Source organism: Salvia splendens, chromosome 3 (genome assembly GCF_004379255.2).
Source record: "Salvia splendens isolate huo1 chromosome 3, SspV2, whole genome shotgun sequence".
Taxonomy (NCBI): Eukaryota; Viridiplantae; Streptophyta; class Magnoliopsida; order Lamiales; family Lamiaceae; genus Salvia; species Salvia splendens.
Genome location: NC_056034.1, coordinates 6478263 through 6494928, shown reverse-complemented (window position 1 = coordinate 6494928; position 16666 = coordinate 6478263). Strand labels below are relative to the sequence as shown.

Sequence of the window (16666 nt, the reverse complement as noted above, 5' to 3'; positions counted from 1 at the left end):
GAAATTAGAATCATGACAAATAGAAAGGAGACTGTCTTGTATTCCAAACGTCACAAACCATTTATAAAAAGCCAAACATCCCAAGCCAAAGAGCAATGACTAAATAAAAATATAATCTAACCTCAAAAATACACTTTTGGAGAAACGAAAGAATACACAAAATCATCATTGTATATATTGGCATGAAACCAAACCATCACATTCATGTTCACTCATATGCTTGAATGATCCTCCCTTGTCAAGCTCTGCACCGTGTCCGACCACCGTCCGGGCGAGTGATCACTGCTGTTCGACGACACGTGCACCTGTGCCTCCGCCCTTGCCTCCCTGATCATCCTCACAACGTCCTTCATGGCCGGCCGGCTCCCACTTTCGACACAAACACACGCCATCGCAATGTTGACAAGAGCATTCAGCTTCTCCTCAGACGCCTCATTGCCCGACGAATGCTCATCCCCAGACTCCGTCGTCTCCTCCCTGACCGACTTCACCCACTTAGGTATATCCGAGCCGTGCTCCTCGACGAGATCCTGGAAAGGAGTTTTTCCAGTCAGCAGCTCCAGCAGGAGGACTCCATAGCTGTACACATCAGCCTCTTGAGTCACGGGCTTTCTTGGGTCGCGACATTCAGGGGCCCTGTAGAAGAGGGAGGAGACCCCGGACTCCTCGTGTGAGTTTGGGTTCCTAAAGGGGGTTAGGCCATAGTCCGTGAGACAGGACTCAAAGTCGGACCCCAAAAGAACATTGGTGGCCTTGAGGTTGCCATGGGTTAGGCCCGGGTTTTGATGGATGTGAACCAATCCGGCAGCTAAGTCCTCTCCGATTTTCAGACATGATGTCCAATGCAGAGGCTTTGAACCACCTGCAGATTTTGTTCCTGCAAAAGTGGTTTCGAGTAAGCAAAGTATCCACTTGTTCGGGATAGAATTCGTTTCCAGATAGGACTCTTATTCGGGGATGGCTGGAGTATTAGAAGTAAGAAACATGATAAGTGGTTTGCTCTCTTTCAAGTGACCTCTAATGTCGAGTTTGAACCATTTTTTAAAGCATGACCAAAGATGAATGTAAGATATATACTAGTACAGTGTATATATCAAGACTTTTTTGTGTAACAGTTCAGTCTAGCAAGCACAAATGAAAGTAGTAGACATTTATTTACATGAGCAAGAGAGAAACACAATGTGTTCTTGAAAACTGGTTTGCTAGAAAGAGAGTATTTCATAATTATCTCATCACTTTTCATACAAAAGTTTCGCAGGAAGTAGAAAATAATGACAGAAACAGCACAAAAACCAGACACATTTCAAGTAATTGAAGTGAAAGATGCAGCTTACCATGTACTAGAGTGAAGAGGCTGCCATTTGGGAAATAATCATACACGAGCAGGCGTTCCTCCTTCGCGTGGAAATAGGCTCGGAGGGGGACCAGATTAGGATGCCTTAACCTACCAAGAATCTCAATGTGCCTCCTGAACTCCTCCATCCTAGGGTACCTTGACTCCTTGAGCCTCTTAACGGTCACAATGTACCCCGACTCCATCACTGCTTTATAAGTGCTCCCCATCGTTCCCCTCCCCAACGTCTCAGCTGAGGCCTTCAACAAATCCTCCATACTATAGCTCATCAATTGGTCACCGGGCCCAAGGAATGCCAAAACACCAAGCCCCTCTCCCCCTTGATCCCACGAGAATCTCCCTTGCTCCCTACCACTATCATCCCTACCAACACCACTAGGTGTCCCCTCATCCACCCCTCCTGCAACCACCTTATCGCTTTCCTCCTTTCCCTTCCCCCTTCTCCTACAACACACGATTAGAAGCACGATTGCAGTACATAACAAGGCAAATCCTCCTATACTTACTGCAATGATCAAAACAAGCTTCTTATTCCTCTTACTGTGCCCTAAATCTTTATGGGGTGCTACTGAATGTGATGGACTACTAGATGGACTAACACTACACGGTTTTTGAATCAGTTCGCCACACAGATCAGTGTTACCAACGAACGAGGAACTATTGAACCTAACCAATACAGGAGTTTTGGGGATGTCCCCAGAGAGCAGATTATTAGACACATTAAAGAATCTCAAACTATTTTGAGCAAATGGAGGAACACCACCACTCAATTGATTATCCTGCAAATATAGCTCATACAATCTACTCAAGTCAAGCAATGAACGAGGAATGTGACCGGATAACTCGTTACCAGACAGCACGACGACCTTGAGGCGATGCAAGCGGGAGAGACCAACTGGGATTTCGCCAGAGAATCTGTTGTCATTGAGGAAGAGAGACTTGAGATTCACAAGTCCAGAAAGCTCTGGAATTTCCCCAGAAAGTGAGTTATCTTTGAAACTCAACACCCTCAGCTGATCCAACTGATTAAGGCTTCCCCCATTCAATCTCCCACTCAGATTAAACCCCTCAACCACAAGCTTCATCACTCTCCCATTAAGGCATTCCTTCACACCTTCCCATTCACACACATCCATCCCCTGCCGCCATTGCAGCAATCCCAATGGATCAATGGAGTCATTGAGAGAGAGCAGAGCCTCAGCATCACCTGATCTCACTTGCGGAAATGCAGCCAACACCAACAAAAACAGAGAGAGAGCAATAGCCATTGATGAATACTCGAAATGAATGCACTAAAGCATTGCTTTATCCTGAAAGGTGCAATCTTGGATGGAAACTCAAATCAATGATTAGAATAAACAAAAAGGGTAATAATCTTGATCAACAGAAAATAAACATGGGGGCTCGAAAAGGAGACAGCTTTCTGTCTTGAGCTTTAGCATCAAGATAAGTGGTGGAATCTCCAGATCTAGCAGTGTAATTATAGGAGAGTGACACAAAATTATTGTGAATCATTGGGGGGCCAGTGAAGTGTAAAGTAAGAGCGCCAATTAGCGTCGCTGTCTACACATTAGGTTTGACCAGTGGAGAGAGGGAGACAAGCAAGCGCCCACAACAAGAGTCAAGAATTGGAGTAAAAATTTATGGCGATTTATTCCTACTCACACAATACAGGGTGTTTCACTAATGGAGGTTTGTGTTCAAAGATTATTTCTTGCAAGTAATTGATCTCTTTTAAATAGGAGCTAGATGATGTATACAAGAAAACGACCTATTTGCTGAAAGTAAATAAACCTATTCTACACAAATTATTTCACCAATTTTTCCATACTTTGGTAATTGATTCTTTCCATTCTAACAATTTGTTTTGTGTAATGTGAATTTGTGATCTCTACTACTCAACTCTCTCTCTCTCTCACGGGGACATGGCTGAAAAGCATCACGTGAAATAAACACAGGGTTTGCAGACCCAAAAATGCCTTCTCTTTTCTATTTCTTGAACTAATTCTTTTTTGTTTTGCTGCTTAAATTCAGCCATTTTTACATGCACGCTTAACTCCCTCGAACCAAGTGTTAAATCACATTTCTTTCATACATTTAAATCATCATTGGATCCATTGCTAACCAATCATCCTTTTATTACAATTTAGTTTAGTGGTTTCTCAGCAATACTATTGAACTTGTTTGTTTTGTTAAGTCAAACAATTAATGTGTCTTTTAGCATTAAGTTTAGGAGTGTTAGTTGACTACGTGAGGATATTTGTTAACTCGTGAATTTTCCTTTGAGATTTGGATGTTATCAATACGAAATTTTCTTCTCGAAAATCAAGGGCTCCTAAATTCCCCACCAATAAAACAGCTAATTTTCTATAAAAAGAACCAATCCAGTACATTAATAATTATTCCTTGCTTCATTAAATGGAATAAAAATTTAATAGTATAGTGTATTCAGTTAGTCGTAATTATAAAAATATTAGGACTTCCTCTATCCCTAATATAATATGAACTATTTCCTTTTTAATCCGTCTCCTAAAAGTATTTGAATTTTTAAATTTTAGAAATTCAACTACCCTGTTAATAATGTGGACTCCACTCTCTACTAATACTACTTTCACGGTCATTTTTTTATTTCTCTCTTACTTTATCAATTATATATTAAAATTCGCGTTCAATCAAAAGTTCATACTTTTCATGTCATGGATTAAGAGATTATTTATTTTCCTAGTTATAATTATGATTGACCTAATACATTATATATGGTGTGCATGTTCATGTGCGCGTGCGCGTGCGCGTGCGCGTGAGAGAGGTAGATGTGAATTATTGTGATATAAAGTTGTTTTCATTTTACAAGTGACATAGAGTTGTATATTTGAAATGGGAAATGGGTGAACAAATTGAAGGCAATAATTAATAAATGAAAGGGTAGGTGCCACACAATTCGGCTTCATTTTAAAAGCATGCAATATTATTAATATTTTGCAATAAATGTCCGTGCAAGAAATGTATGCCTACTTCCTAAGGCCATCCACAACGTTGTTTCTATACCGTTCCTTAAACTACTATTTACGGGTCCCACTGTACTTTTTTACTTCATTCCTTAACTAAGGAACGGAACCTGCAACCCTCCGTTCATTAACCGTTCCTTAATTACTATTCATTCAATTTCATTTTTTATTTTTATTTCCAACTCAATTCAATTAAAAAAACACACTTTAATAAAAAACAAACACACTTTATTAAAAAACACACAACATTAAAACAAAGTTACAACTTAAACTTAAAAAAAATAAAAAGCACACAATTAAAATCCTAAAAAAATAAAATTACACAATTTTAATAATTTCATCCGCCAAAGTTTGCCCAAATGTGCTCAATTAGATCCTGTTGGAGTTGGGTGTGGGCGCTAGAGTCGCGTGTCCTTGCACGAATAGATAACCGTTCTTGTATAGACGGATGCGCTCCACTTCGAGGCGGACTACTTGCGGTTGAGCTTCCGGGGGATTCGGGGTCGAACCAATTTCCCGCCTCGGGTCCTTCGTCTTGGACAATCATGTTGTGCAAGATTATGCACGTATACATGATGTCGACCATGTTCTCCATGAACCACGTACGAGCTGGGGCTTTGATGATGTTGAAGCGCGCTTGGAGAACCCCGAACGCCCTCTCCACATCCTTGTGAGCAGCCTCCTGCTTCTGCGCAAAAAGAGCCTGTTTTGGGTTCGTAGACCCACTGCACGTCTTCACGAAGGTAGGCCACTTCGGGTAGATGCCATCGGCGAGATAGTACCCCATTTTATAAAGCCGGTTGTTGGCGACGAAGTTGATGGCCAGCGCTTTAATATCCAAAACATCGGTCAAGAGGTCGGACTGGTGGAGCACGTTTACGTCGTTGTTCGACCCGGGGACCCCGAAGTACGCGTGCCAGATCCAAAGGCGGTAGTCGGCAACGGCCTCGAGTATAACGGTTGGGTGGGTGCCTTTGTGGCCGCTCGTGTAGGACCCCTTCCACGCCACCAGGCAATTCTTCCATTGCCAGTGCATGCAATCGACGCTACCGAGCATCCCGGGGAATCTGTGCACTGTTTCGTGAAGGTCGAGCAGGAAATGACAATCAGTCGTGCTTGGCCTCCGGAGAAATTCGTCGGTGAAGGCTGCCCGGACGCCTTTGCAGAATATGAAATAGGAGTATTTATAGAGTATATAAATTATAAAAAAAATAAAAAAATTACAAAACGGCTAAAAAGAACGGTAACAATACCGTTGCAATTTTTTATTTTAATTAAATTTGAATTTTTTTTAAAAAAAATGAATTATTGCGTCACGTGACGAAACCCACTCGCGGAGCAGCGAGTGGGCGTCACGCGTCGAATGGGAGGCCGCCACGTCGCCTCGGCGCGTGGCGGAACGTGTCGTGCCGCGGGCCGCGGCAACGACACCCGGCACGGCATGGGCACGGTTTGGCGACGACACGGCGGCTGCAACGCGTGCCGCCGCGGAACCGTTCCTCCGGAACGGCCTAGGCATCGCAAGGACACAGCGTTACGGGTGCTCTAAATTCTTTGGCATACCAAAATCTAGAGTAAAGGCCAAAATTGGTCCTGAAGATATGGTCATTTTACCTTTTTGATCCTAAATTTTATCTTCTGGATTTTTTGGTCCTGCACATATGAAAATTTTATCATTTTAGTCCTCCGTCAATAGTTCCGTTAAAAACTTAACGGTCAACGGATTTAATCTGATTTTGACCAAATTAGACTTTTAATTCTGATTTTTAATTCACTAATTATTCCCTACTGATTATTTTAACCGCCACGTAGCCGCTCCGGTGATTGGGGTCGTCGGAAACGTAATCAATCTCTTGCGTCTCGTAATCGTCCAGCAAAGTAATGTTCCTGCCAGGCTTTATGCACGACGACGAAGTCGCTTCATCTCCATCTCCATCCTCTTCTACCTCCTCTTCCTCCTCTTTGCTCTGCACGTAATACCTACTGCTGTGTAATCCATCTTCTATTTCTTCGACTTGTAGAGGTTTGCTCGATTTTCAACGGCTACCAGCGGCGGCAGAGCTGCAATTTACACACCTATTCCTAGTGGACTGAAATTAAGGAAAATTTCTCCGTTGAAAAATTCCTAATTTTGTGGTGGAAGATAGGGGAATGCTGTATTGCAGAGCTAATTCCTTCATTTTAAGCTTTCTTCAAGTTCACAGGCTAAATCCGATACACATCTCCGCCGTATCTTACGCCTCCAACCGCCGTCGCTGGATTTTCAAGCGTGGGGAAAGCTTGCAAACTATTGACGACCCCAATCACAAGTAATCAGAATTATTTGTTAAAATAATTAGGGAATAATTAGGGAATTAAAAATTAGAATTAAAAGTCTAATTTGGTCAAAATCGGATTAAATCCGTTGACCGTTAAGTTTTTAACGGAACTATTGACGGAGGACCAAAATGATAAAATGACCATATGTTCAGGACCAAAAAATCCAGAAGATAAAGTTTAGGACCAAAAAGGTAAAATGACCATATGTTCAGGACTAATTTTGGCCTTTACTCAAAAATCTGTTACATATCTTTGTTTATTTTTTGACACATGTTATTTCTTTTTTATTTTATCATCATTCATTCAAAGCTTAAAAAAGTTAGAAGTGGAGCATAGAGATAATAGATTTTACTATACAAAACTTCTTTTTATTTATGAGATAAACAGAAGAACCTATGAAATAGTGCAAGACAAATCAATATGCCTTATTTTGCGACATTATGGTCCGACATAAATTCATATTTCAAGCATTGCCCTTTTTCCTTACAAAAGTATTGGTCTATATTTTCTCACCTGAAAATTATTAATTAAAAGTGACCTATATATTTGCTTGGAAACTGGAAAGCATTATTGTTGGTCCATAAGTGTTAATACGTCCATACAAGTGAGTGCCTGCTGTTATGAAAAGGGGTGAGTACATCACTAATTTGAAACAAAATTGCATTTTAATAGTCAATTCTATATAGAAGAATAGGAGAATCACATTGTCGTTGTCCAAATAGAGATTTGGAAATCTAAAGGTGGCCATGTTTTTCACATCAAAAACGTCAATTATCTTATAGTATGATTACATAGTTAAAGACCCACTTGCCAAAAGGTAGAACCTAACTAACCATAGCAACAAATCATCCCATCCCGAAAGCTTTAACATATTATAAAAGGAAGAGTTGAATCTAACATGACAAAATAAAATAGTATGATGGACAAACCTCATTTCAGATAATATCGCCATCTTTAATTAGTACTTCAAATATAATCACATTATTTTGTTATTATATCATATTTAATTTTATATTTCAATTTCAAAAGTTATGGAGATGACCCGAAATCAACGAATATTTATGCAGTGGAGTAATATAAATATCCGTCGCTTTTCTTGCTCCCGGGCTGGCTAAACGGCCCAAGACAATTCGACCCGACTATTTAATGGTCTCAAGCTCGATAGCCCGGCCCAATAATTAGGCAATTACTAATTCCAAAAATAAAAATGTGAAAACGATACCGGTATAAAACAGATTTTGAAACTCGGAATATCCAAAATCGCACTACTCTCTTGCTAAATTATTCCTCTTCCTACATCTCCTGCAACACGCATACGCCCCAATTTCGCATTTTGATTCATCTTCATGGAGAACAACAATGACACCGCGCAGGAAAACCCCAACAATCGCTGCAATCCTAACCCTATCGCCGCCGATGTCGCCGGAAATCGCCCCCGAAGAACTCCTTTCACCGACCTCAGTCAAGTTGACGCCGATCTAGCACTTGCTCGTACTCTCCAAGAACAGGTTTTTCCTTTTAAATTTTGTTTTCGCTTCCTTTTCTGCGTTACGGTAGCTTTATTTTGTTCTTTCCAGTTTTGTCGCCGTGCTTGATTTCTTGTAATTAGGGTTTTGATTTCTTACCCAAGCTAATTTACAAGTACGTAGGTTACCAGCAGCATTAGCTAGTTGTGTTTTCTGGCGAAAATATTCGTTTGAGAAACATTTAGATTCGGTGTTCGATATTTCATTTTTAATTCTTGGTTTTGCACAACATTTGGTAACGTAGTTCTTCACCCTTGCTGAATTGTTTCCTTATCAGTTTTATGGCAGTGATCGGTGGAATATTTTTGCATGTGATCCATTCTATTAATTTTGAAAATCAGTTGAAGCCTTGATTTTTTGAAACAGGAAAGAGCTTATATGATGTTGAGAATGGGAGTCGATGGTGGCAGTGATTATGGGAGTTGGGAAGCCGAGAGTTACGAGCATGACGATGCTAGTGAAGAGGATTACGAAGAGTCAGATGTTGAGGTGGGCGATGGTGAAGGACATGTATTTGACGAGCATGCTCATGCTGAAGGAGAAGATGATGATGACCAAGATGTTGAATTGGATCCATCTGCATTTTCTGACGATGAGGCATTTGCGAGAGCCATGCAAGATTCTATAGATGAAGACATGGCTGCTAGATTGTTGGCCCTGGCTGGGATGAATGAAAGTGAGAGTCCAAGTTAATAGTTGTTTATTTACTTGCTTGTTCATTAGTTCAACTGGGTATTAGAACTGTGTGATTACTGACATAGATTGAACTATTCCAATATGGATTGTTTGGCAAAGGTGAAGATGAAGATGAAGAGGAAGAGGATCATGGTGGTAATTCTCAGGTATAATCTGATATGATTGTCATATGTTCTTCGTATGACTGTAGCGTAGTTGTAGACCAGGGACAGGGAATATACGAAATTTATGCTGTCAACTGAGTTGAAGGTTATATCCATGTTTTACCGCTGATCCAGAAATCATGCTTTGAGTTTCTGTTATACATAATACGTATATATCATCCTGTATGCTATTAAAACTGTAACGGAAAGAGGGCATATGTTTCTGCCAACATATTTCTGGAAATGCTTGTGGTTGAGACTTGAGAGCATACCATTAGTTTTATGCATCTTAACTTTAGAATCCTTCATGTAATTAGCTACTTTGGCACTGTAGCACGGCTTGACGCAGTATCTCATCTGTTTATCTCTGTGCTTACACCTGGCCATCTGCATTGTTATTTCACTAGAACTGCAAATGCATATACTTAATTTGCTTGTGCCATGCCTAATCCTGTTATCAAATACCAATCCTTAGGATGCATGGGAGGAGGTTGATCCGGATGAACTATCATACGAGGTAACTTAGATTATGAATGTATTTTATATTTATTCTTGTAGCATACTTTACTTTCCATTTCATGGTTATCTTTGCGTCATACTGTTATAGGAGCTGCTTGCTCTGGGTGAAATAGTTGGAACAGAAAGCAAAGGCCTTTCTGCAGAGACGATTGCGTCCTTGCCATCAATTAACTATAAATCACAAGGCAGCCAGGAAGGAATCAGTGATTCGTAAGTAATGTAAACTTGTTCTTTCAGACATAATTATTTGCCTATCACCACTAGTCCACCAGGGGTGCTCATTATGATTAATTCCTCAATGGAGCATATCATTATTATTTTCATCTTTTTAAATCAAAACTGAGATGAAATGTTATGGCCCTGATTTATTGATTTTTTTTCTAATTTTTCTTTCCATCTACACTGAACTGAAAAATGAAATTGTATATGGAGTATATATATACCAAATATCACCTTTTATCTTGCAAATTGCAATGATGCTGGTATGCTGACAGCATTTTATTGGTGGGTTGTCAGCTGTGTGATATGTAGGCTAGACTTTGAAGATGACGACATGTTGACACTTCTTTCTTGTAAACATTCCTACCATTTAGAGTGCATTAACAACTGGTTACAAATAAACAAGGTATGTTCATGTTCTTATGCCACATTGCTTTAAGGGGAACATTCCTGACACACACGGGCCTCATGTGTGCGTGTATATTTACCTATATGACAGGAAAGCACGTGAAGAAAATATGCATCGTATGTAAATTTTTATTTCTATTTTCCCATGATATATGCATGAAGCTGGACACTCCGATGCCCTAGGTTATGCATTCATATTTTTTTGTCTCGCCGATCATTTTAGGCCACTGCTTCTGTTTTGTCATCTATTCAGTATGGTATACTTGTCAACCTACTTGGGCCTCAACAACGCTAATTAAGCACAGACACACAGTTCATTGGCATTGTTGAGAAAAAAACGAAACAGAGATTTGTTCTGTTGTTTGTAAGATGAATTTAATCCTCATGAGCATTGATGACTCAGGTTCATGTCCCTTAAAACTAGAAACTTTTATCCAGTTGCATGATTTTCCACTTTTGGTGCCGTGCCATATATTTGGATGCATGAATAATGAAATTATAAAGCTGATAATGAACATCACGCTAGTAGATCACTCTTTGGAAAGTTAGTACCTGGATGATTGGAACTGTGAGGAGAAATGATCATTGGTATATGACGTTGCCGTTTGTGTAGGTCTGTCCTGTATGCAGTGCTGAAGTCTCGACTTCATGTATAAGCTAGCGGACTCTGCGATGATGATGGAGCTTTGCAAAACGTCGGAGCCATAGCCTCCAGGATGGTGAAGAGATGAGACATTCTGTAAAAAGATGGAAGCAAATAATTGATAGCTTTTCCATCCTTCTATATTGTACTTAATCTAAGAACAAATCCAACTGTATCAACGTTCATTCATTTTCTTGTACATGGATATATATATTTAATATGATGACTAAAACTTTGACGGATTACACTAAAAGGAGGTGCTCAATTGTGCATTTTTAATTTACAACATTATTAAAATTCAAAGGTGGCAACTGAAACTGTTGTTATATAGCGAGGTATTCCATATCTGTTCAACTCCTGATTCAAATTTGTCGACCCTCAGTTTGTCGTTTGTTACAAGTTATTTTACAAACTCTTATTTTTATGCTAAACGGATATAATTTAAAATAAATAAGTTATTATCTTCTGTTATGCTTAATACAGAAATTAAATTAACTGCTACACACGTATATTGGTGAGGGCAGGTCTTTTTCAGTGTGTTTTTTTCTTTAGCTAAACCACGATGTATGCTCATAAATTTTAAATTAATGCTTTGAATCGGTCAATTTGAATATCATGTTAGAATCGTTTTTTTTAATCAATAATAACTAAGACTTAACTACCCAATCAAATCTTCCTATATATGCAGATGATTTGATAATTAGGATATTAATTAGTACTAGTGTTTAAAATTCATAAAACGATTTATTTAGTAGTACCTTGCTTCTTGTGGACGTTCCCCTCGTAATTTCTCTGAGTACTACTACTTTATTGTCTTACATTCACATTTGTATATAGACGATATTCTATTCAATCAATTAATTGATGATTTGTATCACTATAATACGAACTAATTCACATCGTAAATAAGAAATGATTATTAATTTTTAGAGATTTATGAGGTATTTGGTCAAAATGGATAAAGAAAAATAAACGAAAAACAATTATAATTTACTCCTCTTTTGGAGTTGCAAATAGTCACAGATTATTTACCTAAGTCATTTTGTGAAGAAGGTTGAACGAGTAAAATTTCAGTGTTTTTTACAAACTGTCAATCACAATTACAAAAAAAATAGTGAAAAAAGGAAAGAAAAAGGAGTACTACATAATTCAATTATTATTAGTAGAGCAGTCCACACAATAATATATCCGAACCAGTAGTAATTTTTATTCGATGACTTAGGAAATTGCAGTGTTCTATTTCACCAAATCCAAAGTCACGTCGTCAGCTAGTCACACTCCATTCATAATTAACCAATCCAACATTTAATTTGCAGAAAATAACCAAATCAAATTCCATACATTTCATTTTTCCCTAATTCAATAGGTTATAAAACCATTTGCACTACACCACGCACTCACACCGTTGTATTTATGCAGAATAAAAACTAACAAACAAAAAAATATAAAAAGAAAAGAAAAACGTGGGGGCCAAAAATGTGCTGGTTTAACCATACATATTAAGAAAAACCCTTCATGCATTTGCAGGCTGCAGCTTACATCTCCCCTCTCTCTTCTCTCTCCCATGGCTGCCGCCAAAAAAGAGAGAAAAAAAGGAAACAGAAGTAGCTTCCTCTGCTCCTTCGCTGCCTGCTTCGGTATTTCCAATAAAGTCTCCGCTGATCACAGCGACAGAAAATCGCTCTCCGACCGCCACTCGAGAGCTGCTCCTCCGGTCAACGATCAATATACCGCCGTGCCTCTGCCGGAGATCCTGAAGAGTAGAGAAATCGATGTTGTGGAACAAGATGAGGAGGAGGAGGAGCAGGAGAAGAAGATCGCATATCCATCTCCAGATCAACTAATTACCGCTAATAAGGTAATTAATCATCTCTTAATCTATCACAATTCACATAAAATTAATCACATCTGCAAAAATTTCAGAGGCGCGAAAACAGAGACGAATTGAAAGCGACAACCACGAGTTCGATATTAAAGCGGACGGATAATCAACGCAAGCTGGTTTCTATGCCGATTATACATCAGAGGAAGCAGAAAGCGGCGGCGGTGGTTGACTCGACGGTTGGAGCGGTGATCGTATCGGTGACTCTGGTGGTGATGATAATTTGGGGGAAAGTTTGGGCGATTGTGTGCGCGGCAGCATGGTTTTACTTCGTGCCGCGATTTAGGCCGAAGATGGACGAATCGTACGCCGTTAAATTCAGAAGCGGTGAAAGCGAGGGCGTTGATTTTGATTCGTGGGAGTATAAGAAAAGGGTTGTTTTGCAAGGTTTGCTCCATCGGAATCAACACCTATGACACATGTGAGTTTAATTTTTGTCTTTTGTAGGGGTGGGGTGGGGTGGTTGGTTTTAATTTTGAAAAATTGGGGGTGTTTGTTTAATTTTTTCTCTCAACATAATTGTATACATTTTTTACGAGTGTTTTTTTTTAATATCGAAAGTTTTTATACGAACACTTACACGCGTGTGCCGGAAATTATTTGGATGCTATATCTCATTGTTGTAAATTAGTTATATGTATTGTGTATTTACCAATAAAGGTAGTTTAAGAATCACCGTGAGCATTTTACCTCTCTCTTTGAGGCATAGTATGTTATCACTAAAATGTGGTTTCTTATTGATGGTCCAGCTAGATGGAGGGGAGGACCTTATATTTGTTAAAATGGGTGATTGTTAATTTAGGTAAGTATGGTTCATTGCTTAATACTTAATATTAATAGTATGTGATTTTTCACTTGTTTGAAATTTTAGTAGTATATTTTATAAACGTAGTGATCATAGTAATATTTTTCTTTAATTTATTGCAAAATCAACACTTCTAATTTGTTTGGTCACTAGATAATTTACATTGCATTTATGATCGGAGCTTATCTGCTTATGTGACTAATAAGCGCTTACACACCTCAATATTTTAACAGGTATTGGCGCCTCATATCATTATCTTTTCAAAAATTTATTCATTTTCACAAACTTTAAATTGGATATATAATATCACAAACTTAACTTAAATAGTCGTTGAATTTTTCATCGGCGGCGGAATCCGGCTAGATCTCGTTTGTCATAAAATCATTGTTGGGGGAATGACTGGAATTACAAGAGATAAACAAAAACCGGGCGTAATACAACCCAAGAAGGAAGAACAGAACTGAAAATACAATGAAAACAATGAAATCAAACTTAGCCGAGTCGAGGAAAGTCCTCTTTCCGCAAGACGAGATACGCCCCGGTAGTGCTCTCGGTTTGGCGTGTTGTCCCCAAAGATAAAACGGCAACGTCTCTGGTGAAGCAGCACCGCTATCAGCAGAGCTCCGGCGAACTGGAAGAGGAGAGGGCAGGGCTTCGGGAAGAAAAGACTATGCAGAGAGAGTATGATGCTTTGTGTGTATGTTCTGTCTTGATGCAAGAAATGACTAGCAGATTTATAGGGCCTAGTCCACTGCAGGGGTCAACTCAGCCTTGATGGCTGTCATCAGGGCTCATCATGCCGAGGTTGTAATGGCTGGCCGTTACGGATTTGAAAGCTGGAGAGGTTGACGATGAATCTAGACGCGATACATGCCCAATTCATCCGTCACACGTGGACTTCGTTACATGGCAGCCTCGTAGACTTTGATTGCGTCATAGTTGACGATATGTCATGCCACTAGTCTCGCTGACTAAGCGTTGGTCCAAAAATTAAGTTTGGGCCCAAGCACCAAGCACCAAGCCCAAAGACCAATTGCCAAGATCCAAGCCCAAGGGTGCGGGCACGGCTCGGCGCGTGTGCGCGCGCGTGTGGGCTTCTTCAACCCATCTTAGTCCACTATAATTATTAAGTGTAGTAAAGTCACTTAATAAATACTACACATTAAAAGATGTGTCTAATCTCCTATGTGGGATAATTAACACTAGTTAATTACTCCCTAAGCTTTAATCTCATAGTTTTATTAAAAGCTACAATGTGACCAACTTTATTCCACTTTTTCTCACTCACCGGGAATCGGATTTGAGAAAGTGAATATACTATGATCATCTACGCGGAACATAGATCGACGCTATATCATTTAATTTCCAAAAATTAAATGCCTTGTCACATTTATTATTGGTTAAACTTAGTTGACCGAGCATCTTAAATTCAAGATTCCAATAATCACATTAAATATTGTTACCATATAAAAATGATGGTGATATGATTAAAGTCTCTAAAAGCGAGATATTGTTATTCATCTCATTTTAATGTAGTCAGATTTTGTCGTTAGTGAAAAATATAAATTTTTGGAAAAAATTATGATATTAGGGTGTTAATTTTAGAGTCCATGGCTATGGGTGGTTTTATTAGTATTATATGTTTGTGTTAATTTTAGAGCAATGGCTTTATGGGTGGTGTATAAGTATATCCAATACAATATCTTAAGTACAATATTAAATTGAAAAGTAGATTACAAAACCTATGAAATAGTGGTCGATTATTCTTTGTTGAAAAGATTAATGTTCGTGCTTCGGCTAGCTAATTAGCAATTTATGTCGTGCTGGCCTAAATTAGTCTATCCGTTTGTCCCCAATATTATCTTATACTACTTACTAAATCTACATTTTTTATTTGATCACTAGAAAAAAATATTTTTATTATGCTATTGGATTTGGATAGTATATTTGACTCTTCTGCAGAGAGGAATTAACACACAAGTGTGCTACATGAATACCGGGAGGCAAAATGACGTCGTATTATCTACTATTTCTCTATATAGAGATACAACTACAATTTAATATAAACCAAAATATTTTTGGTAATAACACACAATGTTTGATATTTCAACTTTTATAACTAAAAAATTGATTCCCTCGCCCCAAGTCTTCTACAACCTGACCAGACAAAATAATGAGAGAATACAAAATCACTATAAATCTCATGTTGTTCCTCAAAGAAATGGATCACAATATTTTACTCTATATACAGAGTTGTGGGTAACTTCTGAAGATAAGTTAATGAATCAATTGGTGAGATTTATTCACTTGAAGAAAAAACCACTCACATGTACACATTTTTCAACTCCAAGTTAAATACATGTTTGTTTTATGGTTTATATGTCGTCAAATAAATATGCAACCACGTGAACTTATTTAATTATGTAAAATTAGGGGATCCAGGGGCCGGCTTTGAATTAATTGCTACCTAATCGCTTGGTTTAGGATAGGGTTAAAGCGTGGGTAATGAATTTAAATCTAACAGCCTAGTGTGTTAATTATTCTTAATTGTTGACCATAAAAAATGAAAACAAATCGACACACAATTCAAATTAAATTAATATACCTGAATGTAATGCTAACAGAATCAAAATGGATTTGGTGGGTATTATAATATTTGTTTATATTTATTTATTTGTTAGTGTGCCACAAACAATGAGCATTTGATTGTATATATATTTGTGACAACAACTACTGATTGAACATGGAGACAAGTACCCATGTCTATAGACAGTTGGTCCTCCTACTATATTTATTTTCAATTATTAGTTATTACGTATTGCATCACTTTTAAACTTGTGGCTTTATCAATTGATGCATGGTGATTCAGTAAGTCCAGCTAATTAATTAGGTTTAGAATTTTTAGATTTTACTAATTATTTACTTCAGTTTGGTTTGGAATTTATGCTGTATAATAATTTAAAACCTTCCATAAACATTTATATATAGAACTAGAGAATTCAAACAATCATATATTGTTTGGGATACGTGCGTATGTACTAGTATCAAAGAATAGTTTACAACTTTACATCTTAATTATTGGTCATTTAATAAAATACGTTTAGGGTTTTAATTCTAATTTATTTAAATGGAATGACATTTATTGCA

General features: G+C 38.3%; 3 protein-coding genes across 4 annotated transcripts; 2 read left to right on the top strand and 1 right to left on the bottom strand.

The window, feature by feature from the left end:
• Positions 1–18: 18 nt before the first annotated feature.
• On the bottom strand, positions 19–3172 carry LOC121793425 (inactive leucine-rich repeat receptor-like serine/threonine-protein kinase At1g60630). Its single transcript, XM_042191432.1, has 2 exons — positions 1335–3172; positions 19–877 (listed from the first exon to the last, which is right to left on the bottom strand). Exons 1-2 carry the CDS (start codon positions 2620–2622, stop codon positions 213–215), a joined length of 1953 nt encoding a protein of 650 aa, XP_042047366.1. The 5' UTR covers positions 2623–3172; the 3' UTR covers positions 19–212.
• Positions 3173–7925: 4753 nt separating this feature from the next.
• LOC121794604 (E3 ubiquitin ligase BIG BROTHER-related-like) lies at positions 7926–11085 on the top strand. 2 transcript variants are annotated; one of them, XM_042192845.1, is made up of 7 exons: positions 7926–8186; positions 8571–8880; positions 9000–9046; positions 9519–9560; positions 9651–9772; positions 10079–10187; positions 10803–11085. In XM_042192845.1, the coding sequence occupies exons 1-7, from the start codon at positions 8025–8027 to the stop codon at positions 10848–10850; spliced, it is 840 nt and encodes a 279-aa protein (XP_042048779.1). In that variant the 5' UTR covers positions 7926–8024; the 3' UTR covers positions 10851–11085. The 2 variants fall into 2 exon arrangements, with proteins under 2 accessions (XP_042048779.1, XP_042048780.1); XM_042192846.1 differs by lacking the exon at positions 10079–10187.
• Positions 11086–12177: 1092 nt separating this feature from the next.
• LOC121793739 (uncharacterized protein At5g23160-like) lies at positions 12178–14871 on the top strand. The gene is made up of 3 exons (XM_042191776.1): positions 12178–12690; positions 12756–13135; positions 13464–14871. Exons 1-2 carry the CDS (start codon positions 12397–12399, stop codon positions 13128–13130), a joined length of 669 nt encoding a protein of 222 aa, XP_042047710.1. The 5' UTR covers positions 12178–12396; the 3' UTR covers positions 13131–13135; positions 13464–14871.
• The last annotated feature ends 1795 nt before the right edge of the window (positions 14872–16666 follow it).

Excerpts from the sequence above, each read along its gene's own strand:
- LOC121794604 (XM_042192845.1), top strand. The coding sequence starts at position 8,025 with ATGGAGAACAACAATGACACCGCGCAGGAAAACCCCAACAATCGCTGC. Across the intron at positions 8,881-8,999 it reads CCTGGCTGGGATGAATGAAA|GTGAAGATGAAGATGAAGAG; the intron begins GTGAGAGTCCAA and ends TGTTTGGCAAAG. Across the intron at positions 9,561-9,650 it reads CGGATGAACTATCATACGAG|GAGCTGCTTGCTCTGGGTGA; the intron begins GTAACTTAGATT and ends ATACTGTTATAG.
- LOC121793739 (XM_042191776.1), top strand. The coding sequence starts at position 12,397 with ATGGCTGCCGCCAAAAAAGAGAGAAAAAAAGGAAACAGAAGTAGCTTC. Across the intron at positions 12,691-12,755 it reads AACTAATTACCGCTAATAAG|AGGCGCGAAAACAGAGACGA; the intron begins GTAATTAATCAT and ends CAAAAATTTCAG.
- LOC121793425 (XM_042191432.1), bottom strand. The coding sequence starts at position 2,622 with ATGGCTATTGCTCTCTCTCTGTTTTTGTTGGTGTTGGCTGCATTTCCG. Across the intron at positions 878-1,334 it reads CCTCTTCACTCTAGTACATG|GAACAAAATCTGCAGGTGGT; the intron begins GTAAGCTGCATC and ends CCACTTTTGCAG.